The 22,034-nt window shown below is 41.1% G+C and overlaps 1 protein-coding gene across 3 annotated transcripts in view; it reads right to left on the reverse strand.

Moving 5' to 3' along the window:
* ERI3 (ERI1 exoribonuclease family member 3) overlaps positions 1–22,034 on the reverse strand; it is a 299,483-nt gene that overhangs the window by 222,432 nt on the left and 55,017 nt on the right. For all 3 annotated transcript variants that reach the window (XM_061632739.1, XM_061632737.1, XM_061632738.1), the window contains exon 2: positions 20,703–20,977. In XM_061632739.1, the coding sequence (XP_061488723.1) occupies positions 20,703–20,954 (252 nt within the window). In that variant the 5' untranslated portion in view covers positions 20,955–20,977. The remainder of the gene's footprint in view (positions 1–20,702; positions 20,978–22,034) is intronic.

Below are 22,034 nucleotides of genomic sequence, written 5' to 3' on the forward strand. Positions count from 1 at the left end.
GGGCAGTTGAGGCGCCTGCAACTCATCCCTTCCTCCTCCCTGCCCTTCGAGGGAGAGCTGGGGCTCAACACTCAGGGTTAAGAATATCTATCTAGCAAGGCATGGCTAGGTGAGACCATGTGCAGTGAACACATCATTATGCAATGGGGTAGTACCTGCTACTTTTAAAGAGACAATGGTGCATCCACATTAAAAAAACCAACCCTGGACCCACTACTCTGCAATTCTTATCAACCAGTTGCTAATATACCTTTCTTTTGGGAAGGCGATTGAGAAGATCATAGCATTGCAGTTATAGGCATTCTAAAACGAAACAGATTATCTAGTCTTCTTTCAGTCCTTACTGGAACAGATACAAAGTGAGTGCAACCTTGCTTCTTCTGCTTGATCTCTCTGTGACTTTTGACACCATTAACAATTATATCCACCTGGACCAGCACTGCAGGTTGGAGATGAGGGGCACAGTTTTACAGTGGTTCTGATCCCACCTGCAGGGTTGATTCCAGACAGTAATGTAGGAGGAATGCTCTTCAGCCTCCTGGCATTTGTGTTATGAGTGCCAAGGGGCATTATTTTGTTCCCAATGCTATAACATCTATAAGAAGCCAATGGGAGTGGTCATTAGGGGATTTGGAGCAAAGTGTCATCAGTATGTTAATGATACACAGTTCTATTTCTCTGTAACATATGTATTGGGAATGCCTGTGTAGGCTTTGGACCAGTATCTGGGTGCAGTGGTGGGCTGAGTTTAAACGTTGTGAGTGAGTGAGTGATACCTGTGTCCAGGGGACAGGTCAGTCACCTTTTCTGGACAGGGTTGCACTCCCTCTGAAGGAATAGTCTGGGGGTACTCTTGGACCCATCTTTGCCAATTGAGGCACAGGTGGCCTCAGTGGCTAGGGATGTCTTTTACCAACTTCAGTTGGTAGGACAGCTGCAGCTGTTCCTGGACCAAAAGAGCCTGGCTGCTAGGTCTCACACTGGATTTCTGTACTGTATATAGGGCTTCCCTTGGGCTTCCCCTGGAAGCTGCAGCTGATGCAGAATGCTGCAGCTAGGTTGTTGACTGGGGTATAACACCTCTGCTGAGGAAGCTGCACTAGCTGCCAACAGGCACAGATTAAGGTTTTGGTTTTAGCATGTAAAGCCCTTAACAACCTGGGACCAGATTACATAAAGTATTACCTCATCCCATGTATTCCTGTTCAACAACCGCACTCCTCATATGGGGCACTGCACAGAGTACCACTAGAGGCATGTTTAAGTTGTGCTAGAAACCAGGCTTTTAGTATTGCAGCAGTATTATTGCTTAATATTCGGCCCTCTGAAATTACCAACCAAATTTAGACAGAAACCCTTCATCATGTTAAGGAGCCTACTGAAGAAGTTTTTTCTTAAGAAGACCCTGAGGTATGACCCAGACATTTATGGAAAATTAATTGTACACCTGTTCAAATGGTTTTATTGTTTTTATATCTTGCATTTATTTGTATTTTATCTCATTCTCTTGTTGTACACACTTGAATGGTTTTAGGCTGATAAGTGGTTTATAAATTTGTAAAATAAATAATTTTATTAAAATTGCTGAAGGTGAGATTCTAATGGTCCTCATGGTCACAAAGGCAGGGTTGCAAATATTTTGGAGTATACACAGAAATCAGAACAAAAAATAAGAAATGCTAAAGTTTAAAAATCCATGCCTCCTAAAATTAATATCACTATCTGTGGAGTGGGGTTATTTCTGGATTTGGAATTTGGGGTTAGCATGACCAAGCCTTGATAGATTAGATAGATAGATAAGATAGACACACACACACACACACACACACACGAGACTACTGAAAAGTGAAGATTTACAATATGTTACAATCCATCAGAAGTTGCTCCTTAAACAACATAACTAGAGTTAGAATGTTGTTAAGCAACACTCTACACAAAACTTCTAAAAGGAGGTTTTTTCCCCTAGTTTACAGAAGGTACCGCTGTCTGGATTTATCTATCTTTTTTGAAGTATCAGTTAAGGATGCTTAATCTTAGCTACAAGGTGTATTAAAATGTCCAAACAGTTGTGAAGATGAAGAAAATTCAGCTAGTACAATTCTACTAACTTCTGAATGATTCATGGCTTCATGCCACCTTGTAAAATGTTCATGTTGAAAGGTGGGATATAAATGAAATAAATAAAATTGAAGCATTTTTATATGAAAGTAAGTTCTACCTAAATCAATGAGGCTTACTTCTAAGTGCATGCATTAGTCAGAGTTCCTGATATATAGAACTGATGCAATACGGACATCAGCATTCCTCTCTGGCAGCATGTACTTTTGGACAGTTTTAAATAAGCATACACCAATGACGTAGGTGATCAATGGTAGTACTGAAAATGCCTAATCCTAACCACATGTCATGAAAGAAATGCTATTATCTAATGTTTACCACATTCTTGTAGATCTTATGTAAATTGTTATTAATAAATTATACAGCCACAAGAGTGGCTGTATATTATAGTCAGCATGGATTTTTTGCATTCCACAATGTTAAATTGAAAATGCCCCCCATGCCATTCTAATCCTCCCCATAAGTTCATTTCAAAACAAAACCTTGCAAACCTGAACTCAGAAACACGTCCTTAACAACCCTCTAAATTTTCATGGCGATACACAAAACAGTCAGAGAGAATACAGAGTTCAAAGTGTAAAAAGAAAGAGAAAAAACAGACCCCTTTTGAACTTTTTTCTGTCAGAGTTCTCATAATTTGTTGAAATTAATTAAAAATCAGCCATTTTCACAGAGTACCTGTAATCCTATTACTGACCTTGCCCTATACTCTGCCCTCCATCTTCTGCAGTTTAAAAGTTAAAAAAATGCCTGGCTGATTTTTAATTAATTTAAGAAATTAAGCATTGAACTCAACGATAACGTCAGGCATGCTTAATAAGAACCAACTGTCAGTGTTCTAAAAGCCAGACTCCCAGCTGCTTGGCCTGGCTAATTGGGGGCCACACCCACACCAGACCTCTATTTCACTTTAGACAGTCATGGCTTCCCCCAAAGAATCCTGGGAAGTGTAGCTTCTGAAGGTTGCTGAGAATTGACTCCTATTCCACTGGCAGAGCTCCAGTGGCCAGAGTGTTTTATAGTCAGCTGCTCTGACTGAAGCTCTGTGAGGGGAACAAGGTATCTCCTAGCAACTCTCAGCATCCTTCACTAACTACACTTCCCAGGATTCTTTGGGAGAAACCATGACTGTCTAAAGTGAAATAAAGGTCTGGTGTGGATGTGGCCAGGGACAGCTTTGGTTTAAATTTAGGTGGGAGGCTACATGTGCCTGCTGTAGAATAAAAAGGTGGGGGGGAAACTGAAAATGATACTGTTCACAATGTTTTCCTTTTGGAATGGAATGGAATGGAAAGGAAAGGGGCTTCCCCTCTGCCCAGTGCCCATCCATACAATCTCCTCCCCCATCCCCTTCCAATCCTCTCCTTCCCCTCCCCTCTGCCCTCCTCCCATGGTCAGTTTTACCTATCCTGAGCATGATTGCACGGGAATAAACCTTACTGAACTCAATAAGCATGCAAATGATCAAACCTGCCCTTCCCCCCTCCTCCCTCCCATCACCTCCCTTTTGCCCCTTCCCTCCCCCTTCCTTCACCCTTTGCCTTCCCCTTTCAATCCCCTCCTTCTGCTCCCCTCTTCCCCCTTCCTCCTCCCCTCTACTCTCCCCTCCTCCTCCCCCATGGTTAGTTTTACCTATCCTAAGCATGATTGCAGGGGAATAAATCCCATTGAAATCAATACACGCAAATGATCAAACCTGCACTCCTACTCCCCCTACACAAATTGTGTTTGCATTTTTACAAATTTGTAGGGCAATCCAGTATCTCAGAGAGGAGGTCAAGTCTCCTGCTCCCCTGGTGCATTCACTATAGCTGCCCAATTTCCCTGCTTTTTCAAGTTTGATAGTAATATCTACTGGCTATAGGTATGTTCTTAAACCGCAAGGTTTTTTGCTTATTAGTGAATATCATTATTTATTATATAAAGCCATCTATTACATGGCACTTTAAAAAGAACGGGTTAGACAGGTTCCTAGCCAAAGGGGCATGCTATCTAAGAATAGACACAAGTAAATATATAAACTACAGACCACATGCCACAGGATCATCCCATAATATCGAACACCAAGCCCCATGTGCAAATATCCAAAACTGAAGGCTCAGCATTTTGGACTTTGGCTTCTGAGTTTTGTGCACAGAAACTCAAAGACAAAACTCTGCTCTCTCCCTACACATACTCATGTACATAATCCTATACATAGTAGATATGACTATTTTCTATGGCAAATTTACACTGATAAGAGGGAAAGAGAAATGGCGAGAAAATGTTCAACTATTTGAATAATCAAAAATCAAAAATTTACATGGGCTTCTTAATAAAAAGTTTAAGCAAACGCAGTTAAGATGAATCTGGCAATTATTAAAATATACACATGAAATTTAAAAAGAACACCCAAGGTATAAAAACGATAAACTCCTTTGTCTCTTTCTTCCACACTCCACCCCCTCCAGAGTTTAATGCAAGAGGAGTGACAATTTGCTTGGTGTCTTTAAAGGATAATTTGTCTGTGTTATTTAATAGAGAAGCATGATGCTGGGGCTCTGAAGTGCAAATGAGCCTACTGAGTGATTGCCAAACATTGAGCCTCTCAAATCACTTGTGGAAAGAAGAGAGAATAAAAAAAATTGCTTTTTAATATTCAAAAACAGTTTGCAAAATTTAATCAAAGCAGAGCAAAAGCTAACATTTTTACCAGTTTGACATTTTTATTAGTGCTTTCATAAATTTTTAAAACATGAATAGAATTAATTTAAAAACAACAACAAACTGCCTGAAACATCTGGAAGAGGAAAAATAAGCCAAAAGAGGAAAAGAAACTCCTCTGCCACACTACATTTGCATCTTAAGAATCAACTGATGCTGCTGAAGGCAATGAATAAAGTTTTTGGGCCCTGACCACATCATGGTCACTGCCCACCATGACTTGTGACATCATAAATGTAAGGCAATGACATCAGCATGCCGACAGAGATGACATATATACAAACAATTTTGAGTGTGTAGTTCCTTCTGAAATTAAGAAAAAGAAAACTGATTAAATTCAGTAAATATTCTACCATTCCCTTATTTGGTGGGCAGCAAGTTATAATTTAACATGGGAAATACAGGGATCCAGTCCTGCAAACTACACTAGTGGTTGGGTATCATACCAGCACTGCATCAGGTGCAGGAGAACTTCAGGGGGCTGGGTGGAGCATGCAGAAATGTTCTATTTATTATTTTAAAATTTGGAAAATGTTCAGCCAGATGTTAAACACACACAGAGCTTCACTTCTAGGGTAGACCATCAGCTACTGTTTATTCCTGCTGGAAACTACCCAGAATGGCGGCAAAGTTTAAGTGCAACTATTTTTCCGAATTCTGCTATTATAAAGCCAAAAGCATACAGTACTGCTAAGGAAAGCAGATACTATTTGTCAGATCAAACTGAAATTTAGTATGGAGAATCCAAATTTTCAAATAAATCAAATTACAATTACTTAGTTATAACAGTTTACAAATTTTAGCTGGAGTGATTTTCACCATTTCCAACTTTATTTTTATTTATTTGGCCAATAAATAATATAGATTTTAAGTTAGCGTAATAGTAAATGACCAGGCTAAAATTCAGTAGGTGCAGTTTTATTACGTACACACACTCTCTAAGTTCCTATCCAGTAATCAGGAATTGCATGAGGGCAGATAATGCTACAGAAAATGTACTTCTGTGCATTACCTTTTAAAAAAAGAGAACATCTTAGAAATCAATAGATTTTCTGTTTAAGAAGCAAACTGAAAAATGGAAATGGACTGCCTTCAAGTTGATCCCAACTTATGGCGACCCTATGAATAGTGTTTTCATGGTAAGTGGTATTCAGAGGGGGAAGACAGAAACAAAATTCAAAGGGACCTTGATAGGCTGGAGCATTGGGCTGAAAACAACAGAATGAAATTCAACAGGGATAAATGTAAAGTTCTACAATTATGAAAAAGAAACCAAATGCACAGTTATAAGATGGGAGATACTTGGCTCAGCAATACAACATGTGAGAAGGATCTTGGAATTTTCGTTGATCTCAAGCTGAATATGAGTCAACAGTGCGATGTGGCTGCAAAAAAGGCAAATGCTATATTAGGCTGCATTGACAGAAGTATAGTTTCCAAATCACGTGAAGTATTAGTTCCCCTCTATTCAGACTGGTTAGGCCTTATCTTGAGTACTGCGTCCTGTTCTGGTCTCCACACTTCAAGAAGGATGCAGACAAACTGGAACAGGTTCAGAGGAGGGCAACAAGGATGATCAGGGGACTGGAAACAAAGCCCTATGAGGAGAGACTGAAAGAACTGGTCATGTTTAGCCTGGAGAAGAGAAGATTGAGGGGAGATATGATAGCACTCTTCGTACATGAAAGGTTGTCACATAGAGGAGGGCTGGGATCTCTTCTCGATTGTCCCAGAGTGCAGGACACAGAATAATGGGTTCAAGTTGTAGGAAGACAGATTTCAACTGAACATCAGGAAAAACTTCCTAACTGTTAGAGCTATACGACAATGGAACCAGTTACCTAGAGAGGTAGTGGGCTCTCTGACACTGGAGGCATTCAAGAGGCAGCTGGACAGCCATCTGTCAGGAATGCTTTGATTTGGATTTCTGCATTGAGTAGGGGGTTAGACTTGATGGCTTTATAGGCCCCTTCCAACTCTACTATTCTATGATTCTACCATGGCCTTCCTCTGAGGCTGAGAGGCAGTGACTGGCCCAAGGTCACCCAGTGAGCTTCCTGGCTATGTGGGGATTTGGACCCTGGTCTCCCAGGTCGTAGTGCAGCACCTTAACCACTACACCACACTGGCTCTCAAGAAGCAAGTTAAAGCACCAAAAAGTATAGAGACAGGAAGTTTAGGGCTTCTGCCTTAACTTCAGCAACATGTAAGCTGTAAAGGCTTTCTACAGGCTTACATGCTGCACTCATATAACAACAAAAACAGAGCAAGACTGTAAAACTGTTGTTCTGATAATGACTAACTAGTACAGCGTTTCCCAACTAGTGGGCCACCGGATGTTGTTGGACAACAATTCCCATATTTCCTGACCATTGGCAATGCTGGCTGAGGCTGATGGGAGTTGTGGTCCAACAACATCTGGTGGCCCACTAGTTGGGAAAGGCTGAACTAGTAACTTTGCACAATTTACTTTTGATTCATTATGCACAAGACTGGGCTCTGCAGCTGAAGGTAAGTTTGCAGGAGTTTGATTGTCAAAACTTTTCACAGCAACATGCCACTGATTCTATTACAGTACAAACCACGGGCTGTAACCATAGTTTGCTCTTGGGTTTACAGCTCACAATTTATCTGGATAAGAGCTTGGACGACACGCTTAGACAAACCATAGGTTAGCTCACAGCAGTGCAGCAGAAGACTGGGAAAGGAGAGCAGCAGCTGTAAGCTCTTCTCCAAGTGCCTTAACCATCATGTGTTAATGCTAAGTTAAATTATGACTTAGCATGATGTGCTAACCAGCCCACTGCATAGGACATTTTTACTGCTACCATGATGCAGAAATTAAGACAGGAGCTTAAATGTACAAATTTCAAAGTTTTTTGGTACATATAGGAATTTGAGTAAGAGCCTTGAATCTTCTCTTAAACCAAAAGGATTTTTGATCTTAGAATAAATTCCATCTTCTTGCCTCAGCAACGTGTTTCTTTCCTAGGTTCTTAAGATTCGCCAACATACTTTGGTTCTTGAAAGTTGAACGGAATCTTTCAAAGACTACAATGTAACTAACCAACTTTTGACTGTCAAAGGCGTTTGTCAAAATTCTAGTACTTTATAAACCCAGATGATGACAATGACAGCTTCCAAAATAAACATTTTTACCTTTTCCTTCCCTCTTAAGACTTTACATATTGACCAGTAAGGTAGATGTTGGACAGCTCAATGCAACACCTAGCTCTGTTTAGGCATTATGCCACACACAGGTAACACTGTGTGATGAGGAAAGCGGTCTCCCTGCATATCCTGCAGCTCTGAAGAGGGGAGCATGCTCTATTACGTACATTGGTTATCCAATTTAGAACCTTGCACAATGAGGATTCTATATCACACAGGAAACCTATGCACATAGTGCAGGCCCCCCTCTTCAGACCTTCCACCCCTATGCATGGATGGTAGGAGGGCATTGGCCAGCAGGGAAAACAATGGCAAGGATGGTGTTATGACCCAGGATGGGGAGGGTCTTTGAGGAGGGGGATTCTGACTTTGAGAACTGGAGAGATGGCTTGAGGAAGGAGGGCTTGCAGTGCACCCAGTCACATCCCCCCCATCCGGTGGAAGCGCAGCCTGGGCAGTCAGAAGCTGCTCCTTTGGACATTCCCCCTTCGCCCACACCTTGTCAACTTGCTGATCCCCAGCCGCTTCCCACATCTGAACAGATTGTTAGCCCCCATCATTTGGAGGGGGAAGCTGAGCTCCAGCCCCTTTCACCCCATTCCCACCGGCTTCTGAGGCACAAAAAGCAATGGTCAGGGTTAAGGAGGAGCCGTTGTCTTTGTGTGAAAAAGAAACCTATTTACGTGGGTGCTGAAGTGGGGGAAGTTGCTGCGTCAACATCTGTGGCTGTGAAGACATGCTTAGTCAGTGTTAGAGAGCCAATTAGTTCCTAGAAAGCATAGTTAGCTGAATGAGTCGGAAAGCTTTTGACAAAACTGTAACCTTAATAAAAACAGAAAACCTCACAAAACCGTGTTTATCTGCATCTCTCGGCTTCAGGGAGGACAGGTGGTGCCAGCAAGTACAGCCCTGCTCTCACACAACTACAAGCGCTTGAGGTGTCGGAGCATAGATTTTATTTCAGTTCTGAACACTTTTCAAATCGCAGATCCTAATCCACAACTGAACCTTTTGGCAGTCTCTCCTTTAGCTTTTTGACAATTAAGGACCACATACTGTGAAGAATGCCCACAAGAGCAGGGAGAAGAGTAGTGAAAGCAGAATTAAAAACCAACAACATCCTGTGCGGTATAGCTCAAGGAACATTCTTCAGGTAGAGTAAGTGCATACATATATATTCCCCACGTTCAAGTCTTCCTTTCCCCACCATGCCACATGCCCTCTGCCCACTCACAAGCCTCACACAACATACAGCCAGAAGTGAAAAAGGTCTATCAGTCCAACGGTTTATTTTTAGCAATATCAGGCCTGCCTAAATATTTCTCCTACTACTTCCAGCAGATCAGTGCAGTTGTGGTTGCAATGGGACAACAGATGATCCCATACAGTAAGAGATAGAATGAAGCAAACAGAACATCTTCAGGAAGGCTAGATTAAAACAGCTGGATGAAATAAAACACTGACATGAACAAGTCTGAATTTTTTATGATAGTTCAAATTATTGATGGCCTATGAAAGCAACTGGACTGCAAAAGGCCAACTAAAAAAAAAATTATATGCCGGGGGGGAGAAGATCAACAGCTTTACTTTCCCTCCCACCCCCTGTTCTTGGCTTCTTTGTTTGGTTTCTCAAAACAAGCAGAAAGGAACCTCCTAAAAGGCTGTTATCCCAAAGATCCAAGAGATGGGGTGGATGAGCAACCATGTTTTTCTTCAGTGTCTGGTTATGTTTGCTCCACCGGTATCTACAGCAACAGACACCAGCCCTATGAAATCAGTACTACTGCTCGCTAACAATGTTAACCAGCCCCGCAATGAAATGTAACCCGCAACACTCCATGGTAGTTTCCATTTAAACTTCCATTTGGAATGCAACAGCATTTGGGGAGCCTGCCGTCCGTCCTGCTAATAAAGACAAGTGTTGGGACCTTTAAAGCTGCCATTCATCTTATGCCTTTATTAATTTCAATTTTCCTAAACCCACGATACATCATGAAATTAGGAGCTGACATTCCTGCGGAAACAAAAATATCTATCAAACATAAAGAGGGAAAAAGTGCTCCATTACCCAGAATTTATGGTTCAAAGCTGTTCTGTTTCCACTTTTTTACAAGCATATGGTTTGTTTTAGATAGCCAAAATGTTATTACAGATCTAGAATTTCATTAGGACCTATTATGAAATGGTAAGCACTTACACACACAACAGACAGGCTGTGTTTTAGAGCACACGGACACAGACTGGCAATTTAGCCAGCTTTCAAGTAGTAGAATGCATTCACATTGTCAAGCTAATTCACAAAGAATGGATGGAAGAATTTAAAAAAAAGAACAGAAAGAGGCTAGACATTCACATGGCTAATCTGGCTTGAGTGAAAATAGTTCCAGAGTCGATACTGTAACAATACCACCACATGAGGCACAGGGTCAGTTAAGAACTTTTCCAATTGAACGAAATTGATGTTGCAAACACAAAAAAACAAGGATGCTTTGGAAGTTCAACCCTCCTTCACCTTTTTCACAAACATTCTCTTCCTTAGCATTCATGCTTTAAAAAACAAAACATGCCTCTTAGCTAGGGCAAGTTTCCTCTCATGTTTTACTCACAAGACCCATCAGCAGAATACTGTCTGCGTTCTAGCCACACCACCTCTGTTCCAAACTCTGACCTAAAGAAGAAGACATATCCCCACTCGCAAAGTCCCTTGTGCTGCATCAAGCCCCACCTTTAGCCAACAGTTGATTTAGCAATCCACTATGTGGCACTCAGTTGCTTAAAGAACCCCACAAGCCCCTCAAATATTGACCATAGGACACTTGCCAGCAAAGCAGAACCTGTTGTGTGCCCCAATTTGTCACTGTCAATTTTTGCTTTAGGAATTTGCCATTATGCCAACGCATTCTCTACCACATGAAATACTGCAAATACTATTCAAAGAGTTCTTACGCTATTCCTTGAGCCAAACCTGTTTCTGTCTGCAATGCTTGCTGTCTCAAACCAACCAAGAAGGAAAGGAAGGATTCAAATGGCTGGTGATGAAATAATCATATTTTTAATTCTCCCTACCTATTACTATGAAACCTGTATACAACTATTTGATTTTAAGAACTCTGCATACAGCTCCAATTCATCCACACATATATTTACAGGTATATGTTAGGAACAGAGTTTGTCATAGCAATTTTAACCTATAAAAATACTACAAATCAGCTCAATACACACTACACAAAGTGTAGAGAGAAAAAGTTACACTCTTACCAAACATGCCTGCTTTAAATTATCTTGTGTACAAAAGACTGCAGTACTTGCATTCTAAAGAGTTAGCAACTCATGAAGAGTTTCTGATCCATCACCCACAGAGGAAAACACATATGCACACACAAAGGCAGCCACCTTATGTAATTTGCCTACCCCACAAAAAGTCATCATGAAACAGATGGAAGGCTGAATCTCAACTGGCCTGCTGAAAACTTAAACAGACTTCTGTTTCCATGGGATTAGGAAAATTCATGAGGGCCTGCAATTTCAGCACTTTAAACCCACCCTATATTTTACTCCACCCTCCTAAATAAAAAAACCCCTGGCATGTCATTGAGAAGAGGAAACGGAGAGAAACACAAGTCAAAGGAACAAGGCTCTAGCAACTGTGAGTTTTCTACTGAAAGGAAAAGCTACAAGCTTAACTACTTGAGCAACTTTGGAGAAATCTCTTGATTTGGGAACAAGGCAAAAGGAATTACACTGACAGTTACAGAGAAACACTTTGTCCACAATATTGGACCCTCTCATTAGATTACAGAAATAAAATACCCACACAAATATTCAGATTCTCAAATGTTTATCCAAGCAGTGGGCAAGACACACTCAAAGACCAGCATACATTTATTGGCAGTGGATAAGATTACCACATTCAGTTGAAAAAACTGCAGTTGAGAATAATGTATCCCCCGACAACCCTTGCAATTTTTAAAATACATAGAAAGAATGAAAGTTGCCACAGGAAAATCAAAGCTGACTGTTCCTCCTGCCCCCCCCCAAAAAAGCCCAGTGCTGTTGATAGTAAGAGATGTTTCTGATAAGAGAAAGGGCAGCGTTCTTCACTTAAAAAGACAGCCTATTTACCCCTCCAAAAGAGAAACTCAGAGCTTCAGTGGCAGCAGCTTATTTCATTCAACAGTTTTTCTTCTATTCTTTTGAAAAGACAAGAAAAAGTCATTTTATGCACAAGAAGCTTGTTTCTTAAACAAACACTTGTGTTTTTGATTTACACCACAGGCTGCTCCTAAATAATTTATGGCGGGTTAAATTTATTGCACAGCCCTGGCCGGCTGCAAATTCGAATTGCCAAATAATTAGATTTTAGGGCAATGCTTATAAATTATCCGCCGATTTGTCTGGACTTGTTTGTCAGTCGCTTTGTGCTCCAGGTCATCTTTGGCATTTTGCTGTTTGTGTTTTAATTGCTGATTTACACTTTGACAGATGAGAGTTGATGCCTCCAAGTTGGGGAGGGGGAAGAAGAGAGGCGATAGAAGAATCTAAGATCATGTAAGAGCGTAAACGGTATGGGTACCATCCCCCACCTTTTTTTCCAAGGCAATTAGAAAAAGGGACAGCATGTGGACAGTACTGGCCTAGTGAGTTTTTAATTATTATTTTAATGAGAGCTGGATGAGTTGAGCAGTCCTACACTGGCCTCCAGGGGTAATGTACAACATGTCTAAACAGCCGTCCGCTGCCCACACACACAAAAATGCCCCTCAAAATTTCTGCAAAATTGACCACACAGACTAGTTACAGAAAGAAAACCCACTGCTACATTAGTTTAATGAAGGGTGATAAACTATTCCAGTACATATTTACATATCTTGTATTCTAGCTCAAAACAAAAGTCTTGAAATACTTAAGCTGGTGTGTCAATCAGGAACACTAAAGAGTCTTTCTGTACAGTATTTAATTCCAAGTTACATTTGTTACATCTATCTGGAAATATATACTGTATATACACACATACATACACACGCATATATACTACATGCATAAATCACACACACATATATATGCATTTGGCAATTCAGTTAAATTTAAAATTCTATGTACTTAAAAAAGAGTACAAAGATGCAACAGTCCCATAAATGAGGATTAACACCACAGTAGAGTATCATGAGATAATGATCCAGACAAAGAGAATTAATTGCTAATTTCTACTCCCAGAGCCCTGAATTCTTTGCCTTCCCTCTTTACTTTCTCAAATAGTAATCTCTCCCATTTCACAGAGCTCATAAATCCATCGTACTAACCTAAGATACTGTCCCAAACATCCCCTCTTCTTATGTCCAATTCAACAATACCCTCACATTCTTAAAAATATAGAGGCTACCATCCACCATGCAGTATCTGTTACTCCTGTCCTTTTTTTTTGCCCAAAATCATAGTCATTCAAAAATGCCATAGTGTTAATATAGAAACATCAAAATGCAGTATATTAACCATCCATGCAGGTTGTTGTTGAATAACAAACCATACTACTTAGTTTGATCTGAAGTCCACAAGTTTAAAATTAACACAATTTTTCATAAATAAAACAGAGTGTTCAAAAAAATCTACATAAAGGCCTACAGGCTATACAGGTTGCCTTAAGTGAATTTATATAGTTCAACTAACACTGAGAAAAAGGAGAGATAAAAAAATGTTCAGAAGGAAGATAAGAATCAAGAAGAATTCTTCAATAAGATTAACGAACAAGTTTAATATGAATAGAATAATACACTAGGAGCTGGGGGATGAATGTGACCCTATGTGCGTCTCTATCCACCTCTTAGTGCTTTCCCCAGATCACGCTCCCTTCCCTCCATGAGTAGTTTTGCCTGGCTGAGATGTGCCCTTGAATTATAATACCTCGTGTGTATGTGTAGAAACCTCTGCCTGTTTGTGACTGAAATGTAGCCTACTGCATAAAGTTAAGAGTCACATCCATTGCACCACCCACTTTTGCCTCTGGTCCCACCCACAAGTGGCATGCAGCCCCCCCAAAAGTTGCCCATGAAGACATGTGGCCCTCAGGCTGAAAAATGTTCCCTACCCGTGGAATACATACTCATGCATACCAAACAGCTGATCTTTGAAACTCATTGTTATATGATACAGGGGTATTAATCAGCATGTGGATTCAAAAAGAGCTGTACAAATACATGGAAGATCATCAACAGCGATTATTCAAAATGGTCAAAGCATACATCCTACATCATCTTGAGAAGGGCATCTTAAAATTTTAAGCTACCAAAAATTAGAAGTAATTGGCAGTAATTAAAACTCTCTGTGAGGGTCCTATATTATTACTAGTGCTTTTTTATGATGGTACTGAGTAATACAGAGTACTGGGACTTTTTTTTTTTGCCGCCAATGGCAACTATTTTGTGCTGGCACCCACAGCACTTTTATCCAGATATGAATACCTCACCTCATGTTTACTAAAAAAAACCACTGACTATTACGTGCTTCCTCTAAAGCAGGGGTGGCTAACACCTAGTTCAAGGGTCTGATACAGCCCTCCAGGTAATTTCTTCTGGCCCTCTTAAGACTTCACCAATTTTGGCAGCACCAGCAAAAAGAAAAAAAATAATGAGCACGGATCACCTAAGAAGAAGTGGCTGTGGGTCTGTATGTGCAGGTGAGATTATGTATGAAAGTGTGTGAGGTGGCCATGCTCAGCACTGGCATGTGGCCCCTAGAGTATCAGCCAAGGATGAATTTGGCCCTCAGAACAAAAAAGGTTAGCCACCCCTGTTCTAAAGCAGATGGTAGGGAATACTCCAAGATAGGATACCAGGCTCAATAAAATGCTCTTTTTAACCTAACAGGGCTGTTCTTATGTGGGAATAGAACAGGGTCATAAAATGGAATATGTGAGAGAAATGGGGGAACCAGAGTAATGCAGAAAATAAAAAAGAATATATCGACCTTGAATGTCAGGAAAACAATCTCAACCATATGTCTCTGACTCAATTCATATAACCATTGGGTGTATACTAACTGTTTCAAATTCCTTTACATGCCAGCACCCTGTCCACAACTAGCCACTCCATACAGCTACCATCAGAGCAAGGGTCATGTTTTTTGCACATATCAATAGAGGCTTGTGAAACAAATTCTTCATTGGTATGGGGGGGTCTTACACATGTGACAGTATCTGTATACCACTGTCTTGCCACAGGCAAAGAACTAGCAGGCAGCAACTTCAAGGGGCTACCACATACACACAATGGTTGTATGAGGCTTCTAAACTCCAAAGAAAGTAGTCCCACTGTCCAAGGGATAGACAAGAATTGAGGAATAAGTACGTTTAGTCCATGATGAAAAACTTCTCACATCGAATTGTACACACTACAGTGCAATTACACAATGCTTACTAATATAACAGGAGATGACCCTTACTGAGAGTCATAATAAAATAAATAAATCTGAGTACCTCCAGAGCATGTGGCTCTAAAATTTTAAGAGCACCCCTCTCTCAGTTGATTGCTTTTTCTTTCACTTTAATTAAATTATTTGAAGATTGTTCAAACAATTAAAGTCATAGCAACACCACATTAACTAAACATTAAAGCAACTACCACTGCCACAAGCAAAAAAACCCCAAACACCTCACTGGATGAGTCACATGGAAAAGTGCATCGTTCTGTAATTGCATCTGAGCATTTCCTGTTATTGCAGCTGTCAAGCTATTAACTGAGTAATGTAAGCAGCATTAGCCACAGTGTTAAAGGGTTCCTACAAACTCAAAGCTGTTTTGATTTATTAAAGAGGAGTGGCATATGCTGTTTAAAAAATTAAACTATAATAATCTCCAGCTGTGCTTTAAGAGAAAAAAATTCACTTGGGTGGGAAATCTAGTTTTTATTTTTTTAAAAAGAATAAAATGTGTCAACATTGGGTTGATAAGAAAATTAAGTTATATACCAGTAAGTATAAGGCCACATTTTGAAAGAATCTTAACACATGTTCTCATGGCAAGAATCAGCCAACTCTTCAAACATCTGAAATAGAAGCACCTACAAGGAAAGGAAACAGCAAAGTATAGAGTCTGCTTTTTAAGGTCCATGTTTTAAATGTGTCATGTGTATACCTAAAATGTGAATAAAAATACAAATTTAGAAACTAAAAAGGGAGCCATGATAGACTCTGAATACTGATCACATGCACACACAATGACAAATATTCATATAATGCATCCCACTGCCCGGGGGGGAACCATCCTCCTCTGTGAAAGCAGTTTTCAAAACTCAAAACCCAAATGATATCTGCCCCAAACTAGACCCTTGTGTGTCACAATACCAGAGCACTGTGGAGCACAGGAAGCTGCCTTACACCAACTGAGACCATCAGTCCACCTAGCTCACGTTGTCTATAGCAGAGGCTCTCTAAGGGCTCAGATGGGAGTATTTCCCAACCATACCTGAAGGTGTCAAGGATTGAACCTTGGCCCTTCTGCATGTAAAACAAGAGCTCTACCAGTAAGCTATAGAGGAGTACTAGGACCAGCACTAGCTGGAATACCCTGGAAGCTGGGAAAAAGGACTAACTATCATTGCCCTCCCCAGTCCTACCCTTTTGCTGCTGTCAACCTCCTCTAGAAGAAAAGAGGGTGTCACCTATAAACTATCTAACCTGGTAAGATGCCCCTGCCCAGTCTGAACTGTACTTAAGCCAAGCTACTGTGGCCCCTTGAAGTGCATTTAAGCCAACACTAGTAGCGTGGGTCAGCTTTGTTTCAATTTTTTTGGCCTCTTAATTTTGATTGCATTAATTATCAATTTCATTGTAACACTGAATTTCTGTACTGATTACTGAATTGCTTTTATCTTATTTGAATTATTTGATATGTTTTGTAATAAATTGTGGGTTTTTTGAATTTTGGTAAGCTGATAGTTGTTGTGAACCACTTTGGACACAGTTTGCTGTGAGAATGTTTAACCCTAATACCACCTTCTAATATTATATTCTGTCTCTCGTGGGGCTCTACTTGTTTTGCTTGCCAACCCCTGCACCCCCAAACATACGCTACTTACAGCACCCCAAGCACCCCAAACACCCACACACAGATCCCAGGCACCCCAAACACACACACACACACACACACACACACACACACACACACACAGAGGGACTCCAAAACACACATATTCACAAACGCCCCCCCAACGGCACCACAGTTCTCTCGCTAACCCCCCTCAATTCCCTCGAGGCGTTGGTGCATGCTGGCCGCCATGAGCCCCCTTCTGCTCCTTGCCTGTTCCTGCACTGCATTGCTGCCCTCACTGCTTGCCCCTGCTGCTGCTCTGCACCACTGCTGCCCCCTCAACAACCAGTGCTGCTATGCAGCTCCGCACAGCACACCTAGGCCACCTCCCCACCTAGGGTGTTTGCCTCCATGTCCGTGTGCATTACGTTCAACCTTAATGCACTATCTTCCTCACAAAATATATAGCCAAGCTGCAACTGCACATATTGTTACATTCCACAGCAAGGACTTGGGGGATAGATCTCCTTAAAGTTGCAGTAATAGTATTCCAATCATGCTCCATTTTTACGGCCAGTTGTAAACTAGCTCCACGTGCATCCTGGTTTTGCATCAAAAGCCAACCCCATATCCAAAGGGACACGGTAGAGTCGATTTACAGTTTTAACAGGACTTTGCACCCAAGGCTGGGTGTGCAAGAAATAGCCTGAAAAAAGTTAAGATGTTTCTTCAGAATTATTCTAAAAAAAGGCAACTGTATTCCCACAGACACCCAAGACTACAGGAGTTTTGGAAAGTTGTTTTTAACCAGTTTATTTCAGGTTAGTTGCTCTCCATAGGGCAAAGTAACATAAAGGCAGGCACATTTTCTAGTCCTAGATTAAGAACACTCTTTAAACCAAAGTAAGAAGTCAGCCTAAAAAGGAAGGTGAAAATGGCAGCATGATTTACAGCAAATTTCCCTCCAGTTTTTTCCAGAGCTCAAATAATTAGGGGGAGAGAAGATAGGGGGACTTAATGAAATCTACAAGCCCCACCCTCCAATTATCGCCAATTTTAGCCAATCATTCCCCCCACAGTGGCATTCTAAAGCTTTGAATAAGAACAACAGTACAAAAGAGATGGGCTCTCTCCACAGCCAGCCCTTCAAGCACTGTTGTTCCATGAGAAACAAAAAAAAGTTCCGGGGAAAAGTGCTAAATGCAGCTTTAAAATACTTGGGAGATATAATGTATATGGGATGAAACCCACTTTTTCAGCACAAAGAATGCACTGACTAACCATGTCAACTCACAGTTTTAACTGCAAACCTGAATTAAAAACAGCCACATGACAAGGCTCTACTGAAACCCACAATTCTGAATGTTCATTACCATGCTGACTAGGAGGCTCATTTTGATTTAGCAACCCATTCCAATTCAAAATATTGAGCAGGGAGACTGGAGATCTCCATGGCCAGTACAGAAATCTCAGCTGCATAATACATAACAGCCATATGTAATAACCTGAGAATCTCCCCTTTCATTTTTTAAATTAATTTTCTTGACCTGCTTAGCTGTGAATAATGCTGGATTATTCTCATTTAGAAGTGGAAACCAGAAGGAATATATATTGTTAAGGCTTCTAGTGATCATAAAGGAAAGAATTGACATACTCCCTAGGTATATCTGCACTCATACTGCCTCCCAGTATATCAGGCGTTCCTTTTCCTTCTACTGCCCTGCCAGAATAACTTCCCAAACTCTGTAAATACCACAGTTTTTAATGAGAACTACAGAGCAAGCCTAACCCCAGATCAGTGGGCTAGAGGGAGTTAGGATATACCGATGTGCCCTCTGCTGTCTGACAAGAGATCCAGTTGACAGGGCAACATTCGCTGTGGAGGCCCTCAAGATGCCCACAGAAAACATGTATCTACTGTTGGTGGTGTTTCCACTAGCAGTAGTTAGCATTAGGTCCTAAAACAGGGTGTTCTGGGGGCAGGGACAGAGGCAGCCTTGGATTCACTGGAACCAAGGCTCCTTCATTCACTGGAGAGGACCCAGGTTTGGGCCTCCCATTACACCAGCTTGGAAATGGTGTAACTAATTTCCCACACACACGGGGGGGGGGGGGAGCCAGCAGCTGAAGAAGAAAAAACATAACTTCAAGGGGGGAGGTGGTAAGTCTGCCCCACCCACCTCCGCTACTTCACTCCCCAACCCTCCCCATTTAGGATTGCACTCTTAATTAAGCAAATAAATGTATATGACTACCTGAAGAACCTTTATATTGTTGCGCGCCTCCCCCAATCTCTGAGCGGTGATTTCGGGGGTCCCTGCACTCCTCCAGGGTTTGGTTTCCTTTGGAAAGAAGGTCAGCGGAGACTGTGGTGTCTTTATGAAATATGGTTTGTTTATTTACACACATTCCAACATGAGCTCAAGGATGGAGGGGGTTCAATGCATCAGCAGTCCAATACCCAGCTTTTCCATCTGGGTTGCAGGAGGCACCCCAAATGCCATGGTGCAGAGAGCCAGTCTCTCTCTGCCTTCCAGTTCCCAGCAATTCTCTAGACACACTAAAATTACAAGCACAACTTCTGCTAGCTGTCAGGAGTGGGGGGGGAGACTCGCCTGCAGAGTTTAAATGACAAAAGGGGTCTTTTTGGCCCATTCTCCGTTGCTGGGCAACTGATAGAGCCCATTATCTTACCTGGCCACTCCATTTGATTAACAAAGGAGATTCATCTGGCTAGCAAAGCCAGCCCCCAGGGCACAGGATTCCAAATCAGAGGCTGGAAAGGAGACCCACAGGAATCATCCATCCCAACCCCCATGTTCATAACAATATTTCTGCTGCAGAATATTAGGTATCTGCTGTGTAGACACACCGACCAAACTGGCAATGTCTCAAACTATACAGAGTTTTCAGAGATATTTTCCAAGAAGGTAGTGCATTGCAAATTAGAGAATTAGAATTATGGCAGAAGCAGTCACACAATCAAAATTAATCCAGAGGCCAAGAACATCTGGAAGTTACCTTTTAAAGTGGTAAAGATCACTGGGCTTCTAAATTAAGAGAGACAAATGTGAGCAGGGACAGCCAACACTTTGAGGTGTTTAATTCCAGCTTCTCTGCAAAATCGAGGAAGCAGACCCACATATATTCACACCCCAAATAACTTTGCAACCTTGCAAGTTAAGGGACTTGGCTATTCTCACTGAAAAGAACACTACAGGCAATGTGAAAGACAGCAAATATATTATCATAACGTAGAGAAAACAAGTTTGCTTCGGGATCCATGCTTTCTCAGTAGGAAAGGCTAAAGGAAATAAATACATCAAGCAGCTTTTCAGATTCCTTTAACCAAGCAAAAAGTACAGAGGTGAATCCGCACTTGCAAGAGTAAACAAAGGAAGGCAAAAATATATGACAAGTTATTCATTTCTTTGGCACCCATGACCATACAGTAAGTCCATCATGACCAAGCGTGAGATACGAATACTCTAATCCAGGTTCTACATTATCTGTCTGGGATCTCTCTCTCTAAAAAAAAATGCTTAGAAAAAGTGGGAACAACCACTTCAGAGGAAACATGAGTTAAGAAGATACAGGCTGCAAAGCCCTCAATGCCACTTCCACCCCACCCCCAAATAGGAGGTCTCTTGTAGAAAAATTCTGGGTAGACAAACTGAAGTCAAACAATTACCTGTGGATGGATCTGCGGCTTGTCACATGTGGCCTCAAAATCCAGCACTAAGAAGTAGTGATACCTCTGTGGGGGAAAGGATGACATCGCTGCCATGGAAGCAAAGCCGTGAGACGCCAGTTTCCCGGTTGGAGTGGAACTGTACCTCTGGAAAACAAACTGCAGAAGGGAGCACCGGGTATTCCTCACTCTTGGGAGTAACCTGAGGTGAAGCCGCCTTGCTGCTGTGGTACGGACAAGTGCTGCTACCATGGAACACCTAGCAGCATCTGGAGCTTTAAAGAGAGAAAGAAGCTGGTGTTACTCCCACAGATACAAACTTTATGGAACGGAATTTGTATTTCCATGATGACAGTAAAGTATTTGGGTGGAGAGCTGGAAATTAACCCTTATTAAAGTAACATTTATTTAAAACATATATATCCTGCCATTCAGCCAAAGTATCCAAGGCAAGAACCACAAAAATAACTTACACAAAAAATGCAATAATCAAATGAGTAAAATATAAAAAAATTCTAATAGCAGCAGAAATAAACACATTATATACACTTCTAACCACACACACACGCAAACCCAACGCCTTTTTTAACTTGCCACCAAAAGGAGAAATCAATGGGTGCTAGGAGAACATCTGGTGAGTGCAGGAACTTTCAACAATACAATATATTACGGGTGGCCCTGTTCAGACTCAACAATGGATATAACAAGTGTGGTATAATGGGTAGAGTGTTGCATATAAACCAGAGAAACACAGGTTCAAATCCCTTTTGAGGCATGAAGCTCACAGGGTGACCTTGGGCCAGTCAAAATCTCTTAGCCTATCTACCTCAGAAGATATAATGTAAGGATACAATGCAGAGAAGATCATGTACATAACACACTGAATCCTTGGAAGAGCAGAATTTCTTTTAAAAAAAAATTGTTCACTGCTATTGGCATCAGTGCTGAACTACGTATAAATGTGATTAATGGATTAATTATCATACTGATCAATTAATGCCTTCAGCCCTAGTTAATTGCACCATGCTTGTGCAGCTTCTATAGCTGTAGCTTATACTACAGATGTCTAAAACTACAACAGATTTAACCGAGGGCTTCATCTGTTGAACACTATTCATCCTACCCACAACAGACTTGCATACACAGACCCAAGCCCTTGACAATGAACCCTCCCCCACCATAAAAAAATCATTTTCAAGATGCACCTTTCCTAAGTTGACCCCCCAAGATAAAGTTGCTGTAATATTGTGCACTGGAATATTGAATAAGAATTAGAAGCATACTTGGATTGCTTGATCTCACAAGTTGAAAGCTCAGACCAAGAATATAGAA

Source organism: Rhineura floridana, chromosome 6 (genome assembly GCF_030035675.1).
Source record: "Rhineura floridana isolate rRhiFlo1 chromosome 6, rRhiFlo1.hap2, whole genome shotgun sequence".
In the NCBI taxonomy this organism is placed as follows: Eukaryota; Metazoa; Chordata; class Lepidosauria; order Squamata; family Rhineuridae; genus Rhineura; species Rhineura floridana.